Genomic DNA, 25071 nt, shown 5'->3' with positions numbered 1-25071 from the left:
TATAACTATAATCATTAGTTTGGCCCCGATATATTATCATAGTTGTAGATGCTGAATCCCATCTAATCATTGGCAATTATGTGAACCCTTTAGAAATTACTACATTTATGTATAAAACTGTCTTAAAATCTGGTTTTATGTTCATCTAAGTTACAGTAATGAACAAACAAATCTGTTTTTACTAATAACACACAAATTGTTGTATTGTTCTTGTGCATATTGAATATATCATTCAAACATTCACAGTGTAGGTTGGATAAAGTATGTGAAACCCTAGGATAATGACTTTTAACAAAAGCTAGTTAGAGTTGGACTTGGCAATCCTGGTGTCCATTTAATGACATGAGATTGGAGGTGTGTGTTAGAGCTTCTTAGACTTATATAAAACACTCAAACATTTTAAATTAGCTATTTCCAAAAACTATCTGTTGATGTAAACCATGTCCCGCAAAAAATAGGTATCAGAAGACCTGCAATTAAGAGTTGTTGCTACTGGGAATATGGTTTGTGGACTGATGAAATGAAGGTTGAGTTGTTTGGGAAGAACACACAGCACTGTCTATGGTGCAAATACGGCATGACATACCAACATGAAAATATTATCCCAATGGGTTTAGGGTCACATTAGACACATCAACCACTTCATCTCAATGAAGTGGTCTGGGTGCAGTGTCATTGTCCATTCAACCCTGCAATGATTACCTTAGCTCTTAGCTATTAAATTCAAGTGTTGACTTACTTCTATCACAGCACTGTGAATGCTTAATTAGATGTGTTCAATAAACACATGAAAGATTGTAATTGTTTGTGTATTGTTAACTTAAGCACATTGTGTTTGACTATACTTGTGACTTTGATGAAGATGAGATGACATTTTATGACCAATTCGTGCATTAAACAAACTGATTCCAAAGAGTTTGCACACTTTTTCTTGCAACTGTATCTTTAATAATGAAACTGATACCATAGAGATCAATAGACATCTGAATAATGACTAGAGAAAATGGATGCTAATTAGTCTAAATTAGCTAATTAAATGTCACATTTCCATTAATTGGCACATTCCAGTGTCTATGAAACTATTGTAGGACTGATACATTCTGTATGAATAGATGTATACGATGTATTATTTTACTCAAACAGGAAAATTAAACTATAGACATGGTCTGTTGGAGACTCTCCATTTGTATTATCTATGTGAGTAGTCTGTATATTACAGTATTTCTCCTTCTACTTTTTCTTATAATAAAGTACAATGTACAAATCACTGCACAGCATGCATTTTAGTCATCCACAGATTAAACATTTTGCTGGCTAGAGATTTCACTAATTGATTTACAGAATGTAGGGCAACACTAATAAAGGACCACTAAAGTTACGCAGGTCACTTCATCTCAATGAAGTGGTCAGGTCAGGTCCTGGCATTTTAACCCTGCTATCTAAAACATTGCAGTTTTGTGGAAAATGAAATGTCTACATTGCCCAGATATTCTTGTGATATTGTTTTGCTTATTATTTTTTTCTCCCTAAATTTACTGCAAATTAGTGGAATATATTCCAATCTGCATTTGTCTTTCCTGCTTCTTCCTGTTATTAATTTTCTTCTTCACATAACCCAAGTAGGGCTAGGATACAGTTTTTTTGCAAAGTGGCAGTTTGCTGCCACTCTTTTATTGAACATGCAAAAATATTGGAGACTAGTACATATCTGTATTCTCAACACTCCAGTCCTGATGTTGTTTAATTTATGGCCCTCCAGGTTTATTAATTAAATAAATAAATAAAAGGAATTACTCACCTTTGCTCCAGTGCTGGGTCTCCATCTGCGCTGCCGTGACCTTCTCCTGGTGAGACATCATCCTGGAGGCGTTCCACCAGCATGCGGGTCCAATTCAATGCTCCTCAAAGAAGAGTATTGGGGACCTTAGATGCATTCACAGCTTTTGCCTTGATGCACCTAAGCAGGGACGTACCTGGAGCATTTGGCACCCGGTGCGGATGCTTTATTTGGCACCCCTCCCCCCCCAACTTAAAATGTAAAAAACAACCACAATTTTTTTAAATGTATTTAGCACTGAGCAGTGTTTGTATATTTTAAATGTAAGCATGTTTTTGTATGGAGTATGTGTGAGTGAATGTACGGGTGTGTTTGCACGTATTGGCATTTGAATGCAGGCGTGCATTTTTCTGTAGTGTACTTTTTGAATATGGTGGTGTGTTTATATGTAGTGTTGACATTTGGATGCAGGGTTGTATTTGTGTGTAGTTTAAGCGAAATGCTGAGATGTATGCACATACACACATATACTCACATATACACACACTGGCACACATACAGATACACAGACACATAGGTACACACATGCAGTTACATAGAAACACAGTCATACACAGACACAGACAAATACTGACACACATACAGATACAAACACACATACAGACACACAGAGAGACACACAGGCACACATACAGACACCTACATACAGATACACAGACACACCAAAACAACTCTCCATGCTCATTTCCGATCCAGCAGCAGCAACAGGGTCCTCTGTTCTCGCGATCCGCGAGAGCGTTGCCGCGGGTTACCATAGCAACCTGCGGCAATGCTCTCGCGGATCGCGAGAACAGAGGACCTTGCTGCTGCTGGATAGGAAACTCACGTAAGAGGCCGGTCCCTTTACATAAGAAATTGCCCCCCCTAGTTTCTGTGAAAGTGTTCCCCGCCCTCCCCCCCTCTTAGTACGCCACTGCATCTAAGATTCTTCCATAGAGAATCACTAAATACAATGATTCTCTATGGCAGACCATGATTGACGTCCAAATATGTTACGGTATGAGAGTTTGGAAATAGGATTGGCCATTGGAGTAACTAAATGACCTCCATTTGTTTAAACATACATAGGGATTTAGGAGAGAGCGCAGGTTACTTTTTCTTTGGTTTTTACTGTATGTATTGGGGCTGATGTGTACCATGGTCGTTGCTGCCCCCAGGAGTGATGGGAGTGAGCGCATGACTTGTTTTTTTGTAATGAAAGAAAGTAATATGAAACTAACTAACTCTATGTTTGAAATATTTGTGCAGCATTTCTGGAAGAAATTAAATGAACATGTAGTTCTAAACATCAACACTAGATGGGGCTCAGAAACTGCTATAGAAGCTGCAGGTTTCTTTCTACATTGTTATCAAGAATGAACTAGATCTGATTGTTCTTGTGTAAAGTTCTGCCTGGTCAAACAAAATCTGTTTGAGAAAATGAAGCTATAGATTAATGCTCACATGTGATTTTAGAGAATGAGTCTGTATGTGCTGCTTTCTGCTTTGTATCTCTCACTGATATTTTAAGGTTTAAATCCAATGACAATAGCATGGCATCAAATGTACATAGATTATTATATTATACAATTCTGTGTATTACTATATTTTACTAAATGTTACAGATTGTATGAGTGCAAAGAAAGTGAGCATCTGTCCTAAACTCTTCCTTCTGTTAACGTTTATGGTTACTTTTTTAAAGGAACACTATAGTCACCAAAACAACTTTAGCAAAATGAAGCGGTTTTGGTCTCACTGTTCAATTCACTGCCATTTAGGAGTTAAATATATTTTGTTTCTGTATATGCAGCACTAGCCACATCTATTCTGGGTGTGACTGACAGAGTATGTATGAAAAAAAATGGTTTCATTTTCCGTCTGATGTTACTGACTTTATAAGTTATTATCTCCTGCTCTGTAAATTTAACTTTATTTATATACATTCTAAAACAGTTTGAGCCATTACTTTGGCGAGGTACTAGGGAGCTACTGGCACCATAACCACTACAATCCACTGTAGATATTATTGTGCTTGGATTGTTCATTTAAGATATATCACGATTTACTTCAATTATTCCTCATCAATGTTTGCCTAAATGTATGTGATTGATTATATTACCCGTTGTAAAAGGACATATAATGTTAGTATTCTGTATAATAATTATAATCAGACAATATTTCTAGGTTGCACAGCTTCAGTCGAAATACCTCAACATACGAAAGGCTGGCATTAATGCATATTTCATGCAACATAATTACAGCTTTTGTTATACAGTATTCCTTAGGCCCAGGCATGAAATTATAATATAACATTATAACCGTACCTTTACTGCATCACGTAATTAATATGGCAATATACATCGCCCCCTCCAGTATCTGATAGTGGGTGCTGATTAAGTATGATTCAGTGGAATACAATTAGATCTTCATTTTCCTATATTAATGATTAATGATTATACAAGTAATCCATGACAGTATGTGATTAGAAATATATAAGACACACATGCAATTTAAATAATTAGTTGTCTTACTGTGGAGTCTTGCGTATCTATTGTACTCAATATCTTACGTCTAAGACACAAAACTATTGATAGAGGGTTGCTCTAATAAAAAAAAAATGCATTTTAATAAAACACTTGTTTTGGTTAGAGCAATCATTTATGAGGTGGTCTGCCCCCTCAAACTTTAAAAAAAGAAAAGCTAAAATGGATGTCCATTTTATCTCTAAGTCCAAGCTCTTTCCTCAGTCAGATCCTTCCTGGCTGATGTGATCCCATTAGCCTATTGTGCATCAATATTTGCTGTGCATGTTGGTTTCAGATGCCAATTTGGGGAAAAATTGACAGTAGTCGCCCAGAATATTGTTCTAGGCTGGTTTATGAGCTGCCGGAGGTAGAGCTATAATTCCTACAGCTAAGAGGATCATCGCAATCTCAGATCGGAGCACTGCACTTACAGACTCTAAACAACATGACCAATTCAAATCACTTGGGTGGTCTTGATGCTCGGAGTAACTATTGAGGTGTAAACTTTACAGGATTAAAATATAATGCTGACATACCTTAATCCTGGCATGCAATTGGCATTGACTAAAAATCTCTTTTTATTTTACCCCCACGAATATCTGGTTGTCTATCTGGAATTTGCTTTCACTTGTATATCTGCTGTCAACAATCCCTTTCCTAAATTTAGATCAAATGGTTGCACATAGTTACTGGAGGTTCATGACAGGTGTCTTGAACCTAAGATAGAATTTTGATTCCCTAAACATAACCATATTGAAGTGTAGTAATTCTGTATCTAAACTACCTGAAGCTGTCACAACCCATAATATGTTTCACCATAGAATTAAGCTTCTGGTGCTGACGGGGAATTAAGAGAGAAGTAAGAAGTTAGTGTATGCTTTACATATAATTATTTGCGTGCCATCTAACATTTTTGGATGTTCTAAAACGTCTGGAACTGGTAATGAATATTGTTTAAATACACCCTAGATTAGGCGAACTAACACAAAAGCTGCTCAAGAATAACTGAATTATCCCAAATGAAGCTGGACCAATTAAATGAAAATGGAGTCCTCTTGATATAGCCCGCCCTATTTCAATTTGTTATGGGTAAAACAAAATATTTGACCCGGTAGATACCTTTTATCATACATTTACATTAGCACCCATGTTATGAGGGAAGCATGCCCCCAACCAATCAGAACAAAAACCTACTTTTGTGATACGTCAATGTGCTGTAAATCCAGTGTTCGTAAGTGTGCAACCCTGCCTGAAATATGAACACTTTTATGGCATTTTTTTTATTAACAAACATAGAATTGCTCTGAATTGTTAAATTCAGAATTTACCTTTGGTGGATACACTGTATTGCTATTTAGGATCAAACTCTAACCTTTTCTCAATTGAGCAATTCTGAAGTTCAATCATGCTTGAGCAAATCAACCCACTTTCATATTTAGTTAATACAAAGGATTGCATATTTACTGAACACACTTTTCCACAGTATTCTATTTCAAACCTCCAAGTTGGTTGTTCCCTAAACATGACTTGAGACAGGTTTTGTAAGATAAGTTGATCAGGTGGCTTGTTAAACATGCAAAGCAAGCTAGAAACCATAAAGTTGAGAGTTTTTGATTGACTCACAAAGTTGAGCGTTTTTGATTGTTCAAGTTGATATTAAATCAAATGCTCCTGATATTTTCACTTAAAAATAGTGTTTGTTTTCTAAGTTAAAATAATTGTAATGATAAAGCAAGTTTTATGCTTTGGGATGTTTGGTAAGTCAGTCTGGCTAGAACTAACTGCTTAATCCAAGGTGATCATTGGGGTTCAATAAGTAAACATTGTTCTCTTTTTCAGCCATACTGCTCCCTACACCTTCACTTAAAGGTCTCAGAGAACCCATATACGACAGGCAACATAGCAAGCAGAGACACTGCGCCTGGGATCATTGTGGCTTCAGGTATACGATTCTGTATTTTATGTTCATCGTATAACACAAGATTAATGTAATGACTAAATGACCTGTTACTGACTGTAAATAGTAAATGTTCCAATAAAATCAGGTCTATTTTACGGAAGGTCAAAACTTTCAATTTGCCTCTTATGTTAGTCTACGCTTTTAATAAGAATATATCTAGAGTCTTGTCCTAAAGTACAGCTGGCTTGTCTTATCTATAATCTGTTCCATATATTTTCTTGAGCATTTTATTTATTTTCTTTAAACCTAGAAAGTAATTTAGTAGCAAAGAACACATACTTAAAAAAAAAACTCCAGTGATTTTATTTTTTTATGGATTTTGAATATTTCACTGAAAAAGAGGGGATACAAAATGATAACACTAACTACAACCCCATTAAAGTTGTTTTTTTACTGCAGGTGGTAGAATTTTATATGTAAAATTCTAGCTTGTTTTAAAGGAACACTATAGGTTCAGGAATACAAACATGTATTCCTGACCCTATAGTGTTAAAAAACACATTATCACCCCAGCCTCCCTTAAATAGTCTTAAAACTCACCTTTAGTCTAGTGCCGCACAGGTCCACCGGTGCTAGCTCTGCTCCCTGCCTTGCCTCTTTGGCTGCATTGGATTGGCTGATATTGTAAATTCTGATGATCTCAGCCAAGGAGACTGGGCAAGGGGTAGGGGTCGGGGAACAGAGCCAAACACCATGTTGGAAAATCAGCACCTCCTCATTAAATCAATGCATCTCTATGAGGAAAGTTTAGAATCTTCACGCTGGAAGTCAGTGTTGCAGCACTGACCCAGGAAGACCCTTTAGTGGCCATCTGAGTGACTGTGTACAGTAATGTACACACCGCCTTTTCATTGAAAAGGCAGTGTTTACATGAAAATGTCTACAGTACCACTATGCTACTACTACCAGTACCACTATGTATAGCTCTAAACAGAGACAGAGTATGAATATGAGTATAAAAGTAGAACTAGAGAGGAAGATAGATCGAAAAAGGCCTAAACTTAAGGGATACATTTTTGGTGTAATATAAGGAAATACATATCTACCAAGAAAAATATGAATGTATCAGATTCTGAAGAAATATATAAGTGTGATTTGTGTTGTGCAGATTGAGAATTAGTTGACTCGTTTTATTTTACCATCCAAATATGTGCTTCTTTTCATCCACCTAATGTTTCCATTTAATGTATTTTGAGAGAAACTTAACTCGGAAAAATTATGCTTATTTTACAATTTTTTTTGTCACTAAATAATGTATTTCATATAGATCAGCCAAACAAGAATGACAAATGTGTGATTTATTATTATTTAGTATTGATCAATACTTTACTAATGCCCATCTGTAACGTTTACACACACACATACATACTCTACATAAAACTGTCGGTATACTAGTAACTAGTATACTAGTTATTGGTATCTTACTGTCAGGTAGTTTCACTATCTGCCTTATTCCACCACTTGCATGATAGTGGTTAATGGCTCAATATCAATAACCAAAGGCAAGCTTGACCAAGTGACTGATTATTGGCTAGTAAATAAATGTGTTATACATTATATACACTGCTCAAAAAAATAAAGGGAACACAAAAATAACACATCCTAGATCTGAATGAATTAAATAATCTTCTGAAATACTTTGTTCTTTACATAGTTGAATGTGCTGACAACAAATTCACACAAAATTTAAAAAAAATTGAAACCAAATTTTTCAACCCATGGAGGTCTTGATTTGGAGTCACACTCAAAATTAAAGTGGAAAAACACAATACAGGCTGATCCAACTTTGATGTAATGTCCTTAAAACAAGTCAAAATGAGGTTCAGTAGTGTGTGTGGCCTCCACGTGCCTGTATGACTTCCCTACAACGCCTGTGCATTCTCTTGATGAGGTGGCGGATGGTCTCCTGAGGGATCTCCTCCTAGACCTGGACTAAAGCATCTGCCAACACCTGGACAGTCTGTGGTGCAACTTGACGTTGGTGGATGGAGCAAGACATGATGCCCCAGATGTGCTCAATTAGATTCAGGTCTGGGGAACGGGCGGACCAGTCCATAGCATCAATGTCTTCGTCTTGCAGGAACTGCTGACACACTCCAGCCACATGAGGTCTAGCATTGTCTTGCATTAGGAGGAACCTAGGGCCAACCGCACCAGCATATGGTCTCACAAGGGGTCTGAGGATCTCATCTCGGTACCTAATGGCAGTCAGGCTACCTCTGGCAAGCACATGGAGGGCTGTGCGTCACCCCAGAGAAATACCCCACACCATTACTGACCCACTGCCAAACCGGTCATGCTGGAGGATGTTGCAGGCAGCAGAACATTCTCCACGGCATCTCCAGACTCTGTCACGCCTGTCACATGTTCTCAGTGTGAACCTGTTTTCATCTGTGAAGAGCACGGGGTGCCAGTGGCGAATTTGCCAATCTTGGTGTTCTCTGGCAAATGCCAAATGTCCTGCACAGTGTTGGGCTGTAAGCACAACCCCCACCTGTGGACGTCGGGCCCTCATACCACCCTCATGGAGTCTGTTTCTGACCGTTTGAGAAGACACATGCACATTTGTGGCCTGCTGGAGGTCATTTTGCAGGGCTCTGGCAGTGCTCCTCCTGTTGCACAAAGGTGGAGGTAGCGGTTCTGCTGCTGGGTTGCTGCCCTCCTATGGCCTCCTCCACGTCTCCTGATGTACTGGCCTGTCTCCTGGTAGCGCCTCCATGCTCTGGACAATAAGCTGACAGGCACAGCAAACCTTCTTGCCACAGCTCGCATTGATGTGCCATCCTGGATGAGCTGAACTACCTGAGCCACTTGTGTGGGTTGTAGACTCTGTCTCATGCTGCCACTAGAGTGAAAGCACCGCCAGCATTCAAAAGTGACCAAAACATCAGCCAGGAAGCATAAGAACTGAGAAGTTGTCTGTGGTCACCACCTGCAGAACCACTCCTTTATTGGGGGTGTCTTGCTAATTGCCTATGATTTCTACCTGTTGTCTATCCCATTTGCACAACAGCATGTGGAATTGATTGTCACTCAGTGTTGCTTCCTAAGTGGACCGTTTGATTTAACCGAAGTGTGATTGATTTGGAGTTACATTGTGTTGTTTAAGTGTTCCCTTTATTTTTTTGAGCAGTGTATTAAAAATAAACACAACACTAAGCGACCACCAGATTGTATTCATTTTCGGTTATCTCTTTCAGGGAATATTGGGTCTGAACTGACAGAAACTGAGCTGAGTATGTTCATATCATCCGATGCTGGCAACACTTGGAGACAGGTAGGTATAATATGAGATAAGTAATAGCATATAGAGAATATTGATGGCTAAATTAATACATTGATCTACTAGAAAAGCTGAGATGTGCATAGTTGCTTTGTTGACATACACTCTTTGGTTTAAGCATTAGCAAGGTCAAAGTGAAGACCATAAGCTGGGGCAGGGGAATTCTACCCTAGAATCCACTGGTATAGAACAAAGCTAATACCAGACTGGAGTAAATGTCTTCCCACCTTAAAGTTAGAGAATCTTTAATACATAATTTAAAGACATAGAAGCAGTAGAGCAAGGAACCATCAAAATTATAAATGCTGACTACAGAGCTCGTTAGAATGTATTTTATATCACATCCATCCATGTCTACAAATTACCCCATCAGGAGAAGCCTAACTACCTCTGTCCAATAAATGATCCTCCTGTTTCATTTAACTGTGCATTTTTATCTGGAAGAGAAGATAGCCTGTGCCCAATTATCTATTATATTAATGCATACTCAGAATGGCCCTGGGGTGTGTCTGAATTCTATAGAAATTTATATAAAAGACCAACTGCGGTACTAAACATTGAGCAATGACCATGGAGTCCATTGGAATGTTCTTGGTGATTGCTGCTCTGGGGTACTTGGCATATAAACAGATAGTATTCTTTTCAAATTATCCCTAAAAAAGCAACTTTTTACTTGGTTGTTGTAAGTGTGTAAGATTGTAAAGGCTTTGAACCATTGGTACCCATTTGCCCCTGTTCATGAAGTCGTCTTACAATATATAAATTAATGAAACTAACATTTGGCGAGCCGAGCAGCAGACCCTGCCATTAAATCCTAATTTTTTCAATGTCACTAAATGATAAATTTATGGAAACAAATTAAATTTAAAGGCAGACACAAACCAGTCAAAACTCTTCAAATTGGGTAAATTAACACCATTCTATCACCTGCTTGTATTACTTGATATAGTGGTAATTCCTCATATTTTCCTTTAGCACTTTATTCCAATCATTATCAACAATACATACAAGAAAACTGTATTAATTCTCTGTTGCATTACCAGCTGTGTTTCATTTCCGAACCACATTAGAGATTCCATTAAATCTTTATTGATATAGGTACTGCAATTTTTCATGCTTTTTGTAGGAAATTGAATGAATTAAACTGGAATATCAATATATATATTGTATTGGAGACTACATGTTGTGCCTACTTATAAATATTTAAATTTCAATATAGTTTACTTAAAAAAGATATCAATATAATCTAAGTAGAAGCCACTAATTCCCATAAGTGAGACCAGAAACATGCAAAGTTATCGCATTTTCCACTAGAAGGAAGAACTGCAACATGTTAGATCTTAATCACGAAACAAAGGCTTCTGAAAATCCCAGCTTGGCTTTACTATTCATGTGCAGAGAAGTGTTAGCTGATTGTTATTGTGTTAAATAGGGCTTTTTGCCCGAGGCTATCACAGATTTCTTCTCCATGTTATAGCTGCTGCTCGAGAAGATCATATGGATTATAAAAGGAAAATGTAACTTGTAACTTTGAATAATCCCAAGAAACATTGAACTCTTTGATTCTTCCTCTTGTCTAACTGCTTCTAAATATGTTCAATGTGTTAACTCTTAGATGGTCAGAAGCATGTGTAGCGTGTTGATTTGGAGTTTGATATAGTTCTCTCTTGTGGCTACAGCTTGCATATTTTAACTGTCAGGCAAAGGAGAGATTGCAATTTGTTTCTTTCTTCTATATTCTCCAACACACTGTAACAGACTTGGAGTTTGGTGAAATGTAGATCTTTGAGAACTCAAGGCAACTCGTGTTGACTTTGGCTAGAGAACTTTCTTCTGTTGTTTTCTGAGTGGTCAAGAACTGATCTTCTCAATGCAGATTTCAGCTTGCAATGTTTGTTTTCGTTAATGGTGGCACCACATTCAAGAAATAAGTTATGGAGTCTGAACATTTTCAGTAGATTATACTTTGAAATCCACTCATACAATGATGCTTCCCTTCTGGAAGCTAATCAGAGGCTGGATATTTAATGAAGGTGAATATATAGCAGACGTTGTAACATAACTATTGCTGTGAGGTAACTAGTTGGTTATAGTGGAATACAAAAATATAAAAGAAATAATAGTAGACATGTGCAAAAATACATTTTAAGATATTCTCTGACTAAAAATCTCTGGTAATTGTCAAAATAATCAATTTCATAAATCTGGTTGATTCATAAACTAACCAAATTGTCTGAAAAAATATTTTAATTTGGGCAATTCAGTTATTTTATGAACAAGCCCCATTTTTACAATTGATTTTATTCACTTAAAACGAATTTTTTCATATATCTAAAAAATTAGCACTTTAGAATTGTTTCAATTTTAGGTAGGTCAGAGCTAGACACTGATGCTGCTAATCAATAAATTGCCAGTTTGATCATACAGAATCACAGATTGCCAGGAGCAGACTGTATACACATTGCAACAAGCCAAGAAAATGGGATTTAGGACTAATAAAAGGCTGGGCTAATATTGGTTCTTAGCTGAGGAACTAGACCGCACCAGCTGTGGTGAGAACATAGGACAATAACTAAAAAAAGGATAGGTGATAAATCAACTCACAAAGATTCAGGAATAAAGTTTAAAAAAAATGATGATAGTGTCCCTTTAAATTCCGGAGGAAGTTGGATGTTTGTGTTTGCATGTGGCATCTTCATGTGTCAGCTTGGACAATAATGAGCAAAAAGTATTGCATTGATTTTTTTTTCCAATTTCCACTTCCAGACCTGTATTTTCTCTTTATTTTTATTTTATTTTATTTTTTAATTCTTTATTTTTGACAGTGCACTATTGGCATGAGTAAGCATGGGTACATTGATAATATACATTATAGTTTGCAGAAGAAGTCAAAACATACTCCACTGTTATTTTATGTTTAAAGTAAGAACACATATGAGCATAACAATTAGTTATCCCAGCCTGCATGTCCTATCTTCACAAGGTACTGTCGATTGCGCCTATTATCTGGACAGAAAGGGGGACATCTTATATGATTGAGGAGCTGGCTGAGCTTATGTGGCATACAATTTTAGGCATCTGTTTTAAACAAACAAAACATAAAAAAATACATAAAACTAGAAAAGTAAGGCATAAAAAGGTCTATGTTAGACTAACTAGTATTATCCTAAGGGTGTGTGAGAGGTATCAAAGGGAAGTTGGGTCGTTAGGTCTATTCCACCCTATAGGGAATTAACTCCCTCCCATTACCACTAGTAAGTATCCGTCTTTGCATTATTACTGGGGTCAGGAGGAGGGGGGTTTACATTATGTCCCGACACGTGGCTTCCTAGGGGCAATCGTGGCAGAGTTATAAACCCTGTCACTTATAATAGCTGCATAGGTCTAGGCATTCATTATCCCAGACAAGTACCAATAAAATAGCAACAACAAAAAATACGGAAAAACAAAAATAAACTTTATAGGAACAGAGAAACAGAAAAAGTCAAAACTGGATCTCAGGTGGTGAAGATAGAGGGAATCTGGCGGTCACTCAGGTGTAGGGAAGGCGACCTGCCGGTGCACAGCCTTCAGGTAACTCTCGCTGGTGCCGGGCGTAGAGCCATGCGGGGGGTGAATTTGTCAATAGAAGAGGGGTCCAGGTGTGCCAGTGCCGGGCTGGCCACTCTCTGTGACTCTCTAAGGCCCATCTTTTTTAGATGGGATTTCAGTTCTGCATAGTTCCATGCGTGGTAGGTGGTTCCTGTGTGGGTGAATAAGAGCTGCTTTGGTATCCCCCATCGGCACGAGATTTCCTTTGATTAAAGGAGCTGTAGTAGTGGTTGTAGTGACCTGCACCATTGAATGGTGCTGCGGGTAAGATCAGGGGACAGTGTCAGAGATGAGTTCTCAAAGTATAGTGGGGTATTCCCTGGGCAGCTGTGAGCAGAAGGACCTTGTTAGACAGCGATTAAAATCTGATAGTAAGGTCTGCGTAAGCCGCTGTTGGCGCTGTGGGAGATTTTGGCAGATGGAACATGCCATCCAACTTGACTGCTTTGGTTTGCTTAGGCGGCAACAGAATGTTGAGCAGTCTTCGGACATAATGTGGTAAGTTGGAGAGACCTATTGAGTCCGGGATTCCATGTAGTTTAAGGTTATAGCCCCGTTTTTGGTCCTCTATTGCGTCCACTCTGGCATTGGTGGCCATTTGTAACTTTTGGATGTCAGTGATTTTGTTTTCCACTGAGGTTAGTCTGGAGTCTTGGGTGCTCGAGGAGGACTCCAGAACAGTGATTCGAGAGGTTGCGCTTTCAATGGCAGTTTTAAAGTAGGCCATGTCTGCCATGATATTGGCTCTGTACTCAACAAGCATGTCTTTCAGCTGGACAGCCATGACCGGTTCGGCAGAGGTAAGTTGCCTAGTTGTAGATCTCGTTGGTGGGATGCTGGGTGTCCCTTCTCCCAAATTGAATGGGATATTCTCCGAGGAGCATGAGGACTCCTCTCCCAGTGCCATCTTGTCCCATGCAACTCTGTGGGACCCCGCAACAGTTCACCGATCTCTCAGCTTGTCGGGCCTTTGTTTTTTTGTTTTTCATCCCCATTCCTCCATCCCACCATTGGTGTTGGGCAGTTTGCTCAGGTAGGTGCCCGTTTTCATGGTTAAATTCATTTTCTGAGTGAGCCAGGCTCGGAGCTCAGGGAAACGTGTCTGCTCTGTTCCACAGTTGCCCCCCCCATATTTTCTCTTTTTATTCCACTGTTTTGTCCAACACTCCCTAACCTTTCACACCTCCTTCATTATAAAATGTACTAATCCACTTTTACTTTTCCTTCTCACCCTTCTTTTGTCTTTTAACAGAGTCAGTTTCATTAAGACTTTAACAGAGTGCCTTTCAAAAGTTTATTTTATAAATCTTCTCCTCTCCCATGTATCAAGCAGTCTTTCCCTTCTCATCTGTTGTTTCTCAATCACTCTCACTGTTCCTGGTATCTCCTTCTTCCCTCCACTTCCTGTATGACTCATCTCCTCCCCTTTGTATCTCTTTCTGACTCAGTTAACCTTCAATATTCCACCTCAGGGTGCTTTTAGAAAATCTCAGTGCTCAGTGTCTACAACAGGATCATGCTTAGGATTTGCTTTTGTTCCCATACAGATTTTTGAAGAGGAGCACAGTGTTTTGTACCTGGACCAAGGTGGTGTACTGGTTGCCATGAAACATACCTCTCTACCAATTCGACACTTATGGTAAAAAAAAATATTGTATTATTTGTGTATAGTTTTATTTACTGTACTCACCAGGCAAGACTCTAATGATCTGCTATGATGATTAAAGAATTGGACCTGAAGGTTTAAAAATAATATCAGGAAGTATTACTTTACTGAGAGGGTAGTGGATGCATGGAATAGCCTTCCAGCTAAAGTGGTAGAGGTTAACACAGTGAAGGAGTTTAAGCATTCGTTGGATAGGCATAAGGCTATCCTAGCTATAAGATAAGGCCAGGGACCTAATGAGAGTATTTTGAAAATTGGGCAGACCAGATGTGCCAAATGGTTCTTATCTGCCATCACATTCTATGTTTCTGCTGTCCTCCACAATCAAATTGTTTTCACACCTCCATGCCTTGTGCGAGCATTTTTGCATGAATATAGGCATCTCACATAATGCTTGCTTTTCCAACACAATTTATATTCTGCATTATATTCCAAAACAATTTATATTCAGCATTCTTGCTAATATAATTAACATTTTTCACAAATTAATGACACATTTTCACTAGCTATTATTACCTCAACACTTTTTATATTTTTATATTAAACTCATGTTTAATCATTTAATCTCATCATTCAATTAAAATGTGTACACAGGTTAAATTCTCTTTATTTCTTAGCCCATATATCCCCTTTAAACTCCCTCTTTGGTCCAATACTGCATTTCCCCCTATATAGAAACACACTTATATGCCAGGGCTCTATTCTATCCCTCTGCATCTTTGCATAATTATTAAAAATGGCCTCAACTCTTACCTACCCCTCTAAGGCAAAGACGATTTGAAGGACACATGCTATTTCTGCTTTCTAATAGTAAGTGAGGGGAGAGAAGTGGGAATATGTCACTAAAACATTGTATGTTCTTTACACAGATGCCAATTATTTCAATGATATATATTAATTTACAAATCTCCTCTGTGCATATATAGGCTACACATTATGTAATATATATAACATGTTCTACACAAGTGTCTGTATATCTAACATGTCCTGTCCTGTTCGTATACATCTACCTCATATAGCATTTGCTGTTTCAAAGCACTAGGATATAAAATACTCTGTTAAATATCTGAGAGTTATTTTTGGCTGATCATTATGCTGCCAAAACGCATCTGGTTACTATGGAGAGAAATTGTCTCTTTAAAGCAAATCTATCTCCAAGGTGATGATTTGAATCTCAGTCATTTGGCTCATTTAATTCTTACTTCTATAATGTTGCTTGCTGTATTACTAGCTCAAACTCATAACAAGTGCCAAGAATACTAAAAGAAGTATAGTTGACACTACATTTTACACCCATGACACTATATTTTTTGTCATGGGTAACATTCTGAGCCAGTCGAGAAGCAAAGCAGTCCACGAACCAATTCCTAAAACACAATGTTACAAACAAATAATATGCAATAGTGTTGTTCTTTCCAAATGAATGAGTATGTTTCACCCTCTAAGAGAACTGTCTGAAAGATTTAACATCTTGCACATAGATGGCAAACCTTCACAGTACATAGCACACAAAAACATAATAGTTCTCCTGAATGACAACCCAATATGAGATACATGTACGAACCAGCCAAACTAGAAAATGTATTTTCAAAACTACACAGTGTTTTGTGTAACAGTAATTATTGATTTGTTTTTTTTTTCACTTTAGTTGTATAAATCTAATTATCAATATGATTGTGAACTCAGAAAGTATCAGGGGAAGTGGTGTTGCATATTAAAAAATACAGAAACACTAGTCAAGCCATATGACTTGTTTTTTCCTACTGAAATCTTACATTTGCAATGCTGTTACTACTGCAAGGGATTCTGGGTGGGCATATACAAATAAGTTCAACAAAGAATCAACTTTTTGCCTCATTATTACATAGTAACATCACTGCATATTTGAGATTTCTGAGGGCAATGCAAGTATTATAGCTTGACTGGTGTGCGCAGATCTGTGTTTAACAATATATAGACTATACCCTTACTTTAGGTGGAAGTGTTTTTAAATCACTTTTTCACCCAACTTAACTTTCTTGGTTTGTGCTCCCCAAGTAACGCCAAACCTCAACGGCAAGCCAGCAACCAACATCATGTTGATGAGTTGCATTAACAACAAAACAGATGTCGAGGAGTGGATCACTGGCTTTGCATATCATCCAGAGTTGTGTTTTAAAGCTGTTGTATACAGCTAAAATATTAACACCTACAAAAGCTTCCCTATATAGTCACCATAAAACTGTAAAAAACAAACAAAAAATAGAACAAGGGAATGCATGTAACCAAATATTAACAATAAAATGTGCGTACACCAGAACACAGATTTACATGCACACTTTAAAAACACATAAATATGGCCTTAACTTTATTTGTTGGCATAGCTTACTTTAATAAAAACATGTATTGAGTTAAAGAGTCTATGGAGGAAGAAATAGAGAATTGTTAATTAACTTAATTTAAACAGCATAAGATGTTCATCTTCCAGTGGGAACGACAAACAAAATTTCAGTCAAAATAAATCTGTTCATTAAAATGTGCACAATCAAATAGATTTTGATTGTTAAATAATAAATGACGTTGTGGAGAATCTCAGAACATTCATCATCTACAGTTTGCATTTGACTCATTATATTTATGCTTTATGTTGGAAAAAATATAAAACAAATCATGCATTATTTATTTATTTTCTGCATTTTATAATTGTGTAACTTGTTTATTGTATGTATTATTATTATTACAACTGTTTATGGCCATACCACCTCCATGTCCATTGCCACAGCCAAACAATAACCCAAATTCAAATGATTTGGAGTAAGGCAACAGCCACAAGTGAACTTTAAAGGGTTAACAAGCACCATGACCACTTCAGTGATTTGAAGTGGTCGTGGTGCCTGTAGTCTGTAAATGCAGTGTTTGAAAGGATGCTCATACAGACATTAACCCCTCTCTTGCCGGAGGTATAACTCCAACTTCAGCAGCATCATAGGGTAGTCATCAGCCAGCCCAGAACTAGGCTGGCTAATGCCAATTCTGTGCAACTTTCATGGCACAGAATGACAGTCATGGACTGAGAGCGGTCAGCTGATGCTCTCAGCCAATGAAGTGTGATGTTTGTAGCTGGAAATGTATCACTGGGCTTATATGGAGCATTGGAGCCTAGTGGCAACTCAGGTAGCTTGGAGCTACCACAATTTTTAAACCACAATTTTGTGTGACTTCTAAGCATGTCATACAATGGCCCATTGGCCAAAAGCCCAAAGTTCCAAATGCAGTTATCCAGTAACAATATCTACTTGGTTGAAGGACTGTAGTCAACCTTCATAGGAAATGAAAGTTGGACGTGCTAGTATGGAAGTTAACTTCTGAATAAGGTGAATGGCAACAGAGTGGAGTGGCACTAGGAAAGCGCATTTTTGCTAAACTGCTCAAAGCACTAGGATTGGTATATCTGTGATGTTAAATACTCTGTTGGATATGAGAGTGTTTTTTTGGCTGATCATTATGCTGCCAAAATGCATATAGTTACTATGGAGAGAAATGGTCTTTTTAGAAAACTGTCTTCAATCTGATGATCTTCAGTCACTTGGTTCATTTAATATTAACATCTAAAATGCTTCTTGCTAAATCAATAGGAAGTGCGAAAATTGCAAAGAGAATTATAGTTAACATTATGTTTTACAAAACACTTGTCAGGGGTAACATTCCACAGTTGAGTAGTGCCTAGCATAAAGTTGCTTTATCTCTAATTGACAAACATGTTTTTAATAAAAATTAGTATAGGTCTGTTCTATGAAAAGATTATTGTTTAGGAACACCTAAAGTAGGTATATGTGCAATTTTAATGATGCATTTATTTATTCTCCTTAGCTTAAAGGGTGAAGGGAATTATTATTGTCCTTGTTATGCAATGTTTCCTACAGGATCATAAAAAAAAAAAAAAAATACAACGATTGCCTTAAAATTTAATTTTTGTAACATACAGAACATGTGTCATAAATAAAAATTGCAATATACCCCATCAATAAATATTTCTAAGAAACCTGATGACATCTAGGATATGGACATTCCCCAAATGTCAGCAAAATGCAAGCATGAGAGTAAGTTGGTATAATGTTTATGTTATTGGCATATAGTTGCCTTTCCAAAATTAGACATAAATATTTTGCTCTTTTTTACCCTAAGCTTTCTCTAACTTTTCCACTCCTTGGATGCCATTATGGAACAATTACTATACACTTGGTAGTCTATGCAGATTCCTAAAGTGTTTGTGTGGGGGGGCAGTCCTTCTGAATAATGTTGAATAACTTACTCTTAAAATTATTATTCTTTCCTTCTACTACAGAAATGCATTACTAAAGGGACACTATAAGCACCCAGACATCTTCAGCTCATTGCAGTGTTCTGGGTGCACATTCCCAGGTCCCTTGACCCTGCAAAGGTAATTATTGCAGTTTGTAATAAGCTGCAATAAATACCTTTGTGGGTTAATTACACCTCTATTGGCTGCCTACCAGATAACCACTAGAAGGACTTCTGGGTCATTAGGTGACTTTTAATTGCCTAACTGATGCTGGATGTCCTCACGCTTTGCATGAGGACATCCAGCGTCACCCGAAACCCCATGTATAATGTTTCCTATGGGGCAAGTCCTAATGCGAGCGTGGCCATTGCTGCACATGCGCGTTAGGTCTCCCCTTCTGGCTGATGTCGGTGGGGGAGGAGCAGAGACGGAGTCCAAGCCAGCATAGAGGGAATTAGGTAAGTGACAGAAGGGGCTTTTAACAACTTTGTTTTCCTAGCGCTATAGTTTCCCTTTAAACACAGATCTGCACACACCAGTCTACCGCAAAGGAGTATGTTCATATGGAAATGAGTTCAATGAGACGCTGGACTAAGGTAAGTAGCAGAAGAGGTTTCTAACCCCTTCTGTACCACGGGAAGGGATGGGGCACTTTTCCTGGCACTATAGTTTCCCTCTAAATTGTTGTATTGCTTTAGGAAGATACTGACACGCACTGAGCCAAGATTATTTACAGTTGATATTTATTTTGGAAACTCAATCTTTGGCTAAAGATGCCACAAAGACTTTAATTTTCAGAAGTTCTAGATCTAGGTTATAAACAAGGATAAAACAAAACAAAAAAACATCTATTTGATGGGTTAAAAAAATGACTAGAAAAATATTACTTGGATTTTACAAAAAATTATGTCATCTAAGAACAGTGTTACTTGGGTGAACATTTGTTTTGTGCTAAGTTTGTCAAGTTATACTTTGTTAAAAAAAATTCATTTTGCATGACACGAAGAAAGCAATACAGATCTTGGAAAATGGTGAGGAATGCCTCCAGGGTGCTCCTGTGTGCATTGTAATCTAATCAAATACCTAATCTATTATAAGAAGATAATAATAAAATTGCTTCTCTGAGGTGTTCAAAAAGTGCAGTGAATCGTGCCAACTGTTGTTTTTTTTATTATTATCTGACAACTAAAGTGAATTCTTATTGTGTAGGCGTTCTGTAGAAAAAGAAGCCACTCATAGAGAGGTCATACCACAATGCTTCTAATAAAGCCTGTCCACACCTTCCACCAGTTATTCAATTTAGAATTTTTTGACACGTATGAAAAATTGCAAATGTTGATACATCGGTGCTGCCTCATTGGGTATGAGATAGAATAACTATATGTCACGTTCTGTTCAGCAATCAAAGTACATATTTTTTTTATTATTCTTTATTTTATTTGTGCTTAGCGTGAACAATCATGTTTGCACTGCTACGATAGCTGGTGCAAGCAGATACGGAAACATACATTAACATAGGTATGGCATTAAAATACAAAGCACAGGTTTTTTTTTATATTCAGGATGGGAAACATGTTAGAGGTTAAACATTGAATCATGGTTGCACAAAAGATCCGCCTGTCTCAATATTTAGTAATCCAGTAAACTGGTCAATCATGCAGCCTATGGGGATTAACATGCTAGCTGGACATAGCTGAGACTTGCTTGGTACATAAGGTCACATCACTGCACTATCTGAGCATATTATTAGCATTTTGCGTCAAGAGCTAACAGATTGTATACATGCAGTACAGTTATTTGTCTGAGTAGGTTAATTGTAAATCTGTTTAGACATATTAGCTAAATTAACAGGCTGGAGAGATGGAAGTGCAGGCTAAAACTGAAATCATGATTAATATAGATTGAGTGAGAGAGACAGGTTTGCTAGGCAAGATGGCATGGTTAGTGTTGCTTGAAAAAAAAAAAAAAAAAAAGAAGGAAAATTTATGCCACCGTGGTTAAAGAACCCTGGGTCCCCGGACAGAGCCTCTCCTCCCTGAGGAGAGGTGGACGTGATCCTGATTGTGGTTATACAGGAGGCAGAAAGTAGGCAGCCCCAGTCCCTGTGCAGAGAGCAGCCAACTCCCATCACTGGCAGGTCACAGTTCTGTGTTTCTCAGCTCCATCTGTGAATAATTAAGCTGTGTGTGTAGCTTGTCAGGCGGTATCAGTCGGTTGCGGTTGGGAGCTGGGTATGTGTGAGGTCTTCATAGTGAACCGCGGCCATCGTGTGTGTGGCTCGGCTTCACCAGATCGTGCCAGCTTGCAGCCTGAGTACCCTTGGAGCCGCTTTGCCAGTCAGCTGGTCTCCGCTCAAGGTCCTCGGTGTCGATTGGAGCACTCCAGGTCGGGTCTCAGGTTAGGTAGGTTGCTCAAATTATTTCTCTCTGAGTAGCCCGCTGAGCGCCAAGAGCCCCAAGGAGGGGCCTCTTCCTCCATAGCGCGCCGGTCAGGCCCAGACGCCATCTTAGGTGATGTCTCCGAGGTGAAGTCTCCGTTCGGGTAAGAGCCCCAGGGTAGGGCGGGATGACCCCCACCGGCCCAAAGGGGGGGAAGCAGGGCCATCACCTCACTGAGTTAGGGGACCCCCATTCTGCAGCCAGGCAGGATAGCAGGGCGGCGGCCGTCCACCCTACTCACCACCTGGATAGGCTTGACTAGGCCTCGGTCTTAGGGTTCCGTGTTCCCCCCAAAAGGGGGCCCAGAATCATGTCGCTGATTGTTCTCCAGTACTGGCACTTCTCATTGCAGTTGCCTGTCGTGACTCAGCTCCAGAAGTTGTGTTTTTGGGACCAAATTGCCTGAACATAGCAGGAGCTATAGTGCCATGGGTCTGCTCTGCTTGGCGGTCCGGCCCCGCCCCCCCCAAAGTACTTATTTAACACATTTTCTGCCTCAAATGAAAATATTTGCTTTTGAGTGAAAAACTTTATGGTAATATTTAAAAAAAAAAAAAGTGACCCAATAATCAGCTTAGCCGTTGATCCTTATGAGGTCAATAAAGTGAGGAAGATAATGCCAAGTAATTACAACACTCAGAACCCATGAGTACTTGGGAACTTACAAAACTAAATATACTCTTTAAATTAAATATATATGCTTCATATGTATTTAATTGTGAATGCTTTTATATTAATATGTACACATCACACTGTTTTTAATGCTTGAAAAATAATGTTTTGAATAATGTTAAAGAAAATAAAATGTGAAAAAGCCATACACATGCCCATACCCTATTTCGGAGACAGTCTCCTTGCGGAAGCTTGATGAACAATAATGGATAATTATTGTGGACCTAATCTATTGGTTCTTTTAGAGAATAATTGAATCCAGTGCTTGTACATGAGAAATATTAGACTCAATCTGCTTTGTCATGCTGTGTATAATAGACTGAATGTAAAGACATTTGAAAAACATATCTTGAAGGAGGAAGCACCTCTAGTGGCTGCCAGACAGCCACTAAAGTAGGTATAGGCAACCATCAGCACTCCAGATGTTGTCGACTCCATCTCTTGCAATGCAAAACATTTTCTTAATAATGGTAATATTCGATATTTTCAGAGAAAGGACACAGCGTCCATGCACCAAAACCAGTGTATTAAGACTGCACTTTTAATGAAAAGAATGAGTATTCAAATGTGTAGAATTTAGAGATGAATAATTAATTCACAACGTCTTGGTTCTAGATTTCTATCAGGAGGCCAAATGTTTCCACAAAACATTTACATAAATTTACACTAAATAATAAAAATAGGTTTTATTGAGTGTAAATACTTCAACATGTTCTTCTTATGTCCCATATGTTACAGAATATATAGGAAAGTTGCATTGCAATATTTGACCTTTAATCACAGTAGATTGCCAAACTCGTTTATTCTGTTGTGCATTGAATATTAGAATTCATCAATTTATGTTTGCCGTTTGAAAGTTAAATTTAACCTTATAAGCTGGGGTTAATAACCTTGAGTTGATTTAATATCTGTAGCAAGATCCAGACATGTTTCATTATATATTTTATATATTATACTGTGGAAAGGTCACAGTTTAATTGATCTGCAGATTTACATATGGAACTGCAACCAAATGCATAGCAATAGCATAATTAATAAAAACAGAAAAAGCAATAGAAACTTAGTGGCTGTGCCTTAAAATTTGTTGTCGTGTTTTCCTTTCGTGATTGCGTGTAAGAGCATGTCTTTCACAAAATTAATATCCCAAATTTTGGCAAATGTGAAATTAAATTATTAAGTAAATAAACATTTCAAGACCTATATAAAACCCTTTATTTTTATCACACACATCCTTCGTAATTAAATGTAGAAATATGTGGGTTTTAATTAGTTGAATTTTGACTAATGCCTGAAAATAATGTTCAACCTTTTTTTTTTATAGAATAACGAGTGCACTCAGATGTAGTGTCACTGTAGAATGTTTTGGATAAAGCAGAAATTATCTATGTTTGATGCTGAAGATGATAAGATTAATGCTGGTATTGACATTTTTTTTTAAATTTGCTGCAGGCTAAGTTTTGATGAAGGTAGATCATGGAGTAAATATACTTTCACATCAAACCCCCTGTTTGTGGATGGTGTTCTTGGAGAACCAGGAGAAGAGACGCTAATTATGACGTAAGTATGGCCATTAATAGAACAAACTTTTTGAAAAAGACCAAAACAAAATGATCACCAGAATATTTGTTTTCCTATTGTTTAACATTTTGAAAAGGTTTTTAAGCACAAATGTCTTTGGGGCATTAAGTCCACAGCTACACCTTCCTATCTCTTGATTTATGTTTTTCCACTGTTGCCGTTGATGTATACACCCCTAGAGAAATGTGTTTAAAGTATAATTTTTCATCTACTCACAGAAATAATTACAAATTGCTGATAGGCCTTAAAATGTAGACATCATTTCATAATAGTATTTTTAATATTTAATATTATTGATTCATCTATGACTCTATTAACAAACAGCATATGGCATGTAGAAGAGAGTAAGGAGGTTTTGCAGAACACAATCTATTTATCAATGGAGGATCTGTTCCTGGAATGTATATCAAATGTGTATTCTAATCATTTTTGGCAAAAATATTATAACTCACCTTGTAAATCTTGTAATGAGTTCATGTGATTCTCAAAAGAAGAAGAATCACATGGGTCCTCTAGGTCAGTGGTTCTTTTTGTCAAAAATCCATTTTTTAACACATAGCCTTACTTTTAAGAATTACTGGTCTACAAATTCTTACATTCAAATGTGTTTGTTAATGAGAATTTATACTAGTAAAACCAAACTATGGTAGATGTTCCTTAATTCCTGCAAGAAGCTTGGCCAGATATCAGCTCTACAATGGAGATCCAGGATAGATTGCACATTTTTGTACCTTGGAATTGCCCCATGATCTCCTTCCTTTTGATTTTTTCCATATGCTATCTTTGCTATACAAATACCTATAAAATATAGTCTGACTGCATCTGATTCCTTCTTATACAGAGTCTTTGGGCATTTCGGTCACCGGTCAGAGTGGCAACTAGTTAAAGTGGACTACAAGTCAATATTTGATAGACGGTGTACCCCAGAAGATTACCTTCCTTGGCAACTTCATAGTCAGGTACAGTTTATGAATTGTCATAATTATGGACATATTATAACTATTATTATGCATTTAATACATTGACTTTTAACTGCCTTCCTATCACTCTTCAACAATCTTTCTGGTCAACATTAAATGGGTAACAAATGAGCACCATGCTTTTACCCAGCCAAGTAATTGTTGCATATTTCCCTTTTTGTCACTTATTTATTAAATTATCAAAATCAGCTGTTCAAACCTCCAGCTGTCCTGCTAGCATTGTGCTGTATATTTATTGTCGCAACGCCATACTCGTTTTTTGCTAATAGATGTATCTGTC

The 25071-nt window shown here is 37.7% G+C and overlaps 1 protein-coding gene across 1 annotated transcript in view; it reads left to right on the top strand.

Annotated features, from left to right (window-relative positions):
• The window catches only part of SORCS1 (sortilin related VPS10 domain containing receptor 1), a 615871-nt gene that overhangs the window by 463259 nt on the left and 127541 nt on the right, over positions 1-25071 (top strand). Inside the window, exons 11-15 of the mRNA XM_063433805.1 lie at positions 6181-6283; positions 9502-9578; positions 14723-14814; positions 23683-23790; positions 24653-24770. Coding sequence (XP_063289875.1) covers positions 6181-6283; positions 9502-9578; positions 14723-14814; positions 23683-23790; positions 24653-24770 — 498 coding nt within the window. The remainder of the gene's footprint in view (positions 1-6180; positions 6284-9501; positions 9579-14722; positions 14815-23682; positions 23791-24652; positions 24771-25071) is intronic.

Source organism: Pelobates fuscus, chromosome 10 (assembly GCF_036172605.1).
Source record: "Pelobates fuscus isolate aPelFus1 chromosome 10, aPelFus1.pri, whole genome shotgun sequence".
Lineage (NCBI taxonomy): Eukaryota > Metazoa > Chordata > Amphibia > Anura > Pelobatidae > Pelobates > Pelobates fuscus.
This window is presented reverse-complemented; position numbering and strand designations above follow the sequence as displayed.